Source organism: Pelodiscus sinensis, chromosome 22 (assembly GCF_052426305.1).
Source record: "Pelodiscus sinensis isolate ZL-2025 chromosome 22, ASM5242630v1, whole genome shotgun sequence".
NCBI lineage: Eukaryota > Metazoa > Chordata > Testudines > Trionychidae > Pelodiscus > Pelodiscus sinensis.
Genome location: NC_143073.1, coordinates 27638009 through 27644008, shown reverse-complemented (window position 1 = coordinate 27644008; position 6000 = coordinate 27638009). Strand labels below are relative to the sequence as shown.

Below are 6000 nucleotides of genomic sequence, written 5' to 3'. Positions count from 1 at the left end.
GGGGGCAGGTCCCACAGGGATCGGGCCGGGCCTGGGGGGGGGCAGGTCCCGCAGGGATCGGGGCCGCGCCTGGGGGGGGCAGGTCCCGCAGGGATCGGGGCCGCGCCTGGGGGGGTCTCTGTGCCCAACCCACCGGGTTCTGGTCCTGCCAGGCGGGGACGGACCCAGGCGTCCTGGCTCCGGCTCCCGGGGGCGGGGGAGCGTTCCCGGTCTCGCAGTGCGGCGGGGGGGGGGTCCGAGATCCTTTTGGGAGCCCCCCCCCCCGCTGGCTTGGGTCCGGATGGGGCCCCTCCCGGGGCAGCCCCGCCCGCTCCGGAGCAGGTGGGCACGCGGGGGCGGGGCCGGGGGCGGCTCGGCCGGGACTCGCTCCAGCTCGCCGGACGCAGGCACCATGGGCCGCTCCGACGGGCCGCTGCGGGGCCTCCTGCTCCTGGCCCTGCTCGACTGCCCAGGTAGGCGCCGCGCGCCCCTCACCGTGCTGCCCCGGCGCCTGCGGGCCACTCGGCTCAGGGGTGGGGGCCCTGCAGCGCCACTCGGGTGAGGGGGCGCTCTGTGGGGTGGGGCTGGGGGAGTGGAGGGGGCAGAGCGGGGTGGCTGTGGGACTGGGGGGGCTGTGGGGGGCTGGGGTAGCGGGAGTGGAGGGGGCAGAGTGGGGGGCTGTGGGAGTGGGGGGGGCTCTGGGGGGGCTGGGGTAGCGGGAGGGGGGGCTGTGGGGGGCTGGGGTAGCGGGAGTGGGGGGGCTGTGGGGGGGGGGCTGGGGTAGCGGGAGTGGAGGGGGGCAGAGCGGGGTGGCTGTGGGAGTGGGGGGCTGGGGAAGCGGGAGTGGAGGGGGCAGAGCGGGGGGCTGTGGGAGTGGGGGGGCTCTGGGGGGGCTGGGGTAGCGGAGTGGGGGGCTGTGGGGGGCTGGGGTAGCGGGAGTGGGGGGGCTGGGGTAGCGGGAGTGGAGGGGGCAGAGCGGGGGGCTGTGGGAGTGGGGGGGCTCTGGGGGGGCTGGGGTAGCGGAGTGGGGGGCTGTGGGGGGCTGGGGTAGCGGGAGTGGAGGGGCAGAGCGGGGGGCTGTGGGAGTGGGGGGCTGTGGGGGGCTGGGGTAGCGGAGTGGGGGGCTGTGGGGGGCTGGGGTAGCGGGAGTGGGGGGCTGTGGGGGGCTGGGGTAGCGGGAGTGGAAGGGGCAGAGTGGGGGGCTGTGGGGGGCTGGGGTAGCGGGAGTGGAGGGGCAGAGCGGGGTGGCTGTGGGAGTGAGGGGCTGTGGGGGGCTGGGGTAGCGGGAGTGGAGGGGGCAGAGCGGGGGGCTGTGGGAGTGGGGGGCTCTGGGGGGGCTGGGGTAGCGGGAGTGGAGGGGGCTCTGGGGGGGCTGGGGTAGCGGGAGTGGAGGGGCAGAGCGGGGTGGCTGTGGGAGTGGGGGGCTGTGGGGGGCTGGGGTAGCGGGAGTGGAAGGGGCAGAGCGGGGGGCTGTGGGAGTGGGGGGCTCTGGGGGGGCTGGGGTAGCGGGAGTGGGGGGCTGTGGGGGGCTGGGGTAGCGGAGTGGGGGGCTGTGGGGGGCTCTGCGTGGAAGCTGTACATAATGAGAGGCTGGTGGCTCAGCCTCCCCCTCCGTGATGTTTGGAGCTGGCCGGGGGGGGGGTGGAATTTAGTACGAGCTCCTCCTTCCTCCCAGCCCTCATGCCCCCCAGCCCCTCCCCATCCCCCCACAAGCTTCCCTCTCCTGCTGCAAACCGGCCCCACCTGCCCTTGGGACTGCGCCTTCCAGCCCCCCTCCCCCCCTTCCCCCATCTCGGGGAGCAGGGACTTTCCCTTGAGTGTCCCGGAGCCAGGGGCCTGCTCCCTGCTTTCTGGGCGGGCGGGGGGGGGGAGGGGGGGCTGGAATGAGGCGGGGATGCCCAGAGGGGGAGTTGGGAGCCTCCCCTCCCCCATGGGAGGTAGCTCGACTCAGACATGCCCAGCCCTTGTTTGCTCTTCTGCCGCCTGCATTCCTGGCGCCCGGCTCAGCGCCCCCCTTCCCCCCCCCCCCCCCCCCCCCGCACACAGGTCCCCTGCCCGCCTGGCACAGACGGGGCCAGTGGCTAAGTGGGGCGGGGCCACTCCCACAGTTACCCCAGCCCCCACCCTGCTCAGCCCCCCTCCACTCCCACAGTTACCCCAGCCCCCACCCCGCTCAGCCCCCCCTCCACTCCCACAGTTACCCCAGCCCCCACCCCGCTCAGCTCCCCTCCACTCCCACAGTTACCCCAGCCCCCACCCCGCTCAGCCCCCTCTCCACTCCCACAGTTACCCCAGCCCCCACCCCGCTCAGCCCCCCTCCACTCCCACAGTTACCCCAGCCCCCACCCCGCTCAGCCCCCCCTCCACTCCCACAGTTACCCCAGCCCCCACCCCGCTCAGCCCCCCCTCCACTCCCACAGTTACCCCAGCCCCCACCCCGCTCAGCTCCCCTCCACTCCCACAGTTACCCCAGCCCCCACCCCGCTCAGCCCCCTCTCCACTCCCACAGTTACCCCAGCCCCCACCCCGCTCAGCTCCCCTCCACTCCCACAGTTACCCCAGCCCCCACCCCGCTCAGCTCCCCTCCACTCCCACAGTTACCCCAGCCCCCACCCTGCTCAGCCCCCCTCCACTCCCACAGTTACCCCAGCCCCCACCCCGCTCAGCCCCCCTCCACTCCTGCTACCCCAGCCCCCACCCCACTCAGCCCCCCCTCCACTCCCGCTACCCCAGCCCCCACCCCGCTCAGCCCCCCTCCACTCCCACAGTTACCCCAGCCCCCCTCCCTGCTCAGCCCCCCTCCACTCCCACAGTTACCCCAGGCCCCACCCCGCTCAGCCCCCCTCCACTCCCACAGTTACCCCAGCCCCCACCCCGCTCAGCCCCCCTCCACTCCCACAGTTACCCCAGCCCCCACCCCGCTCAGCCCCCCCTCCACTCCCACAGTTACCCCAGCCCCCACCCCGCTCAGCCCCCCTCCACTCCCACAGTTACCCCAACCCCCACCCCACTCAGCCCACTTGGGCTGTGTGTGTGATTGCTAGTGTGCATGACACTGGGGCAGCGTGTGTGTGTGTGTGTGTGTGTGTGACACCTGGGCAGCGTGCGTGTGTGTGTGTGCACAGGCGCAGACAGGCGGGGACCGGGTGGGGACGGGGTTTGCGCCTGGCTCAGCACACCTTGGCTGGGACTGGACCGTGTCTCAGCCCGGCTCAGCATGGCCCAGGCGATGCCCGGGAAGGCCTGCTGCTGTGGGCTGGGGGAGGGGATGTGACTGCATGGCAGGGCATGGTGTGGGGAGGGTGCCCTACACTTGTGGATAAGCAGGGCGGCTGTGCTGGGATCAACGGGGGGACTGCAGGGTTTGGGGGGGTCCCTGGGATCGGCCGGGGGGAGCCCTGGGCAGTGCTGGGATCGGCGGGGGGGCTGTGGGGCTTGGGGGTCCCTGGGATCGGCCGGGGGGAGCCCTGGGCAGTGCTGGGATTGGCGGGGGGGGGGGCTGTGGAGCTTGGGGGTCCCTGGGATCGGCCGGGGGGAGCCCTGGGCAGTGCTGGGATCGGCGGGGGGGGGGGGGGCTGTGGAGCTTGGGGGTCCCTGGGATCGGCCGGGGGGAGCCCTGGGCAGTGCTGGGATCGGCGGGGGGGGCTGTGGAGCTTGGGGGTCCCTGGGATCGGCCGGGGGGAGCCCTGGGCAGTGCTGGGATCAACGGGGGCTGCGGGCTTTGGGGGTCCCTGGGATCGGCTGGGGAGCCCTGGGCAGTGCTGGGATCGGTGGGGGGGGGGGGCTGTGGGGCTTGGGGGTCCCTGGGATCGGCCGGGGGAGCCCTGGGCTGGGATCGGCGGGTGGGGCTTGGGGGTCCCTGGGTTCGGCCAGTGGGAACCCTGGGCTCCGGAGGGCGGCTGTGCTGGGATCAGCGGGGAGGAGGGGGCTGTGGGGCTTGGGGGTCCTGGGATCAGCCGGGGAGCCCTGGGAAGTGCTGTGATCGGCGGGGGGGGGGGGGGCTGTGGGGCTTGGAGGTCCCTGGGATCGGCTGGTGGGAACCCTGGGCTCCGGAGGGCGGCTGTGCTGGGATCAGTGTGGGGGGGGGGGGGACTGTGGCGCTTGGGGGTCCCTGGGATCAGCCGGGGGGAGCCCTGGGAAGTGCTGGGATCGGCGGGGGGGGGGGGGCTGTGAGGCTTGGGGGTCCCAGGGATCGGCCGGGGGGAGCCCTGGTCAGTGCTGGGATTGGCGGGGGGGGGGCTGTGGGGTTGGGGAGTCCCTGGGATCGGCCGGGGGGAGCCCTGGGCAGTGTGCTGGGATCGGCGGAGGGGGGTTGTGGGGTTGGGGGGTCCCTGGGATCGGCCGGGGGGAGCCCTGGGCAGTGCTGGGATCGGCGGGGGGGGGCTGTGGGGTTGGGGGGTCCCTGGGATCGGCCGGGGGGAGCCCTGGGCAGTGCTGGGGTCGGCGGGGGGGGGCTGTGGGGTTGGGGGGTCCCTGGGATCAGCCGGGGGGAGCCCTGGGCAGTGCTGGGGTCGGCGGGGGGGGGGGCTGTGGGGTTGGGGGGTCCCTGGGATCGGCCGGGGGGAGCCCTGGGCAGTGCTGGGATCGGCGGGGGGGCTGTGGGGTTGGAGGGTCCCTGGGATCGGCCGGGGGGAGCCCTGGGCAGTGCTGGGATCGGCAGAGGGGGCTGTGGGGTTTGGGGGTCCCTGGGATCGGCCAGGGGGAGCCCTGGGCAGTGCTGGGATCGGCAGAGGGGGCTGTGGGGTTTGGGGGTCCCTGGGATCGGCCAGGGGGAGCCCTGGGAAGTGCTGGGATCGGCGGGGGGGGGGGCTGTGGGGTTGGGGGGTCCCTGGGATCGGCCGGGGGGAGCCCTGGGCAGTGCTGGGATCGGCGGGGGGGCTGTGGGGTTGGGGGGTCCCTGGGATCGGCCGGGGGGAGCCCTGGGCAGTGCTGGGATCGGCAGAGGGGGCTGTGGGGTTTGGGGGTCCCTGGGATCGGCCAGGGGGAGCCCTGGGAAGTGCTGGGATCGGCGGGGGGGGGCTGTGGGGTTGGAGGGTCCCTGGGATCGGCCGGGGGGAGCCCTGGGCAGTGCTGGGATCGGCGGGGGGGCTGTGGGGTTGGAGGGTCCCTGGGATGGGCCAGGGGGAGCCCTGGGCAGTGCTGGGGTCGGCGGGGGAGGGGGAGAGGCGCTCAGCTGCGGTGCCTGGAGCCGGGGGAGCCGGGGGGAGCCGGGGGGCTCTCCTTGGCCGGCCCCCAGCCGCACATTCCAGCCTGGCCCAGGTGTGTGGCTGGAGCCCGCCGGTCTCACCCCTCCCCCAGCCTGCACTGCCAAGGGGGCAGGTAGCACAGAGGCTCTCAGGTCCTGCCAGCAGCCTCCTTGCTCATCACCCTGCCCCCATCTCTCCCTTGGCAGGAGGGGCCGGCCCTCGCCGAGTGGGGGGGAGGGCCCAGGCGCCCTGGCCCCCGCCCTCACTGTGCCTGGCTGCCCGTCCCCGCGGAGCCGGGGGGGAGGGTCCAGGCCCCTGCCCTCACTGTGCCTGGCTGCCCGTCCCCGAGGAGCGGGGGGGGAGGGTCCAGGCCCCCTGCCCTCACTGTGCCTGGCTGCCCGTCCCCGAGGAGCGGGGGGGAGGCTCCAGGCCCCCGCCCTCACTGTGCCTGGCTGCCCGTCCCCGAGGAGCGGGGGGGGAGGGCCCAGGCCCCCACCCTCACTGTGCCTGGCTGCCCGTCCCCGAGGAGCGGGGGGGAGGCTCCAGGCCCCCTGCCCTCACTGTGCCTGGCTGCCCGTCCCCGAGGAGCCGGGGGGGAGGGCCCAGGCCCCCTGCCCTCACTGGGCCTGGCTGCCCGTCCCCGAGGAGCGGGGGGGAGGCTCCAGGCCCCTGCCCTCACTGTGCCTGGCTGCCCGTCCCCGAGGAGCGGGGGGGAGGCTCCAGGCCCCTGCCCTCACTGTGCCTGGCTGCCCGTCCCCGAGGAGCGGGGGGGAGGCTCCAGGCCCCTGCCCTCACTGTGCCTGGCTGCCCGTCCCCGAGGAGCGGGGGGGAGGCT

General features: G+C 75.1%; 1 protein-coding gene across 9 annotated transcripts in view; it reads left to right on the top strand.

The window, feature by feature from the left end:
- The first annotated feature begins 320 nt into the window (after positions 1–320).
- BCAM (basal cell adhesion molecule (Lutheran blood group)) overlaps positions 321–6000 on the top strand; it is a 47856-nt gene continuing 42176 nt past the window's right edge. For all 9 annotated transcript variants that reach the window (XR_016347761.1, XM_089772833.1, XM_089772829.1 and 6 more), the window contains exon 1: positions 321–452. Coding sequence is in view for 8 of the 9 variants with exons in the window: in XM_089772833.1 (XP_089628959.1) it covers positions 392–452 (61 nt within the window). In the remaining variant the exon portion in view is untranslated. The remainder of the gene's footprint in view (positions 453–6000) is intronic.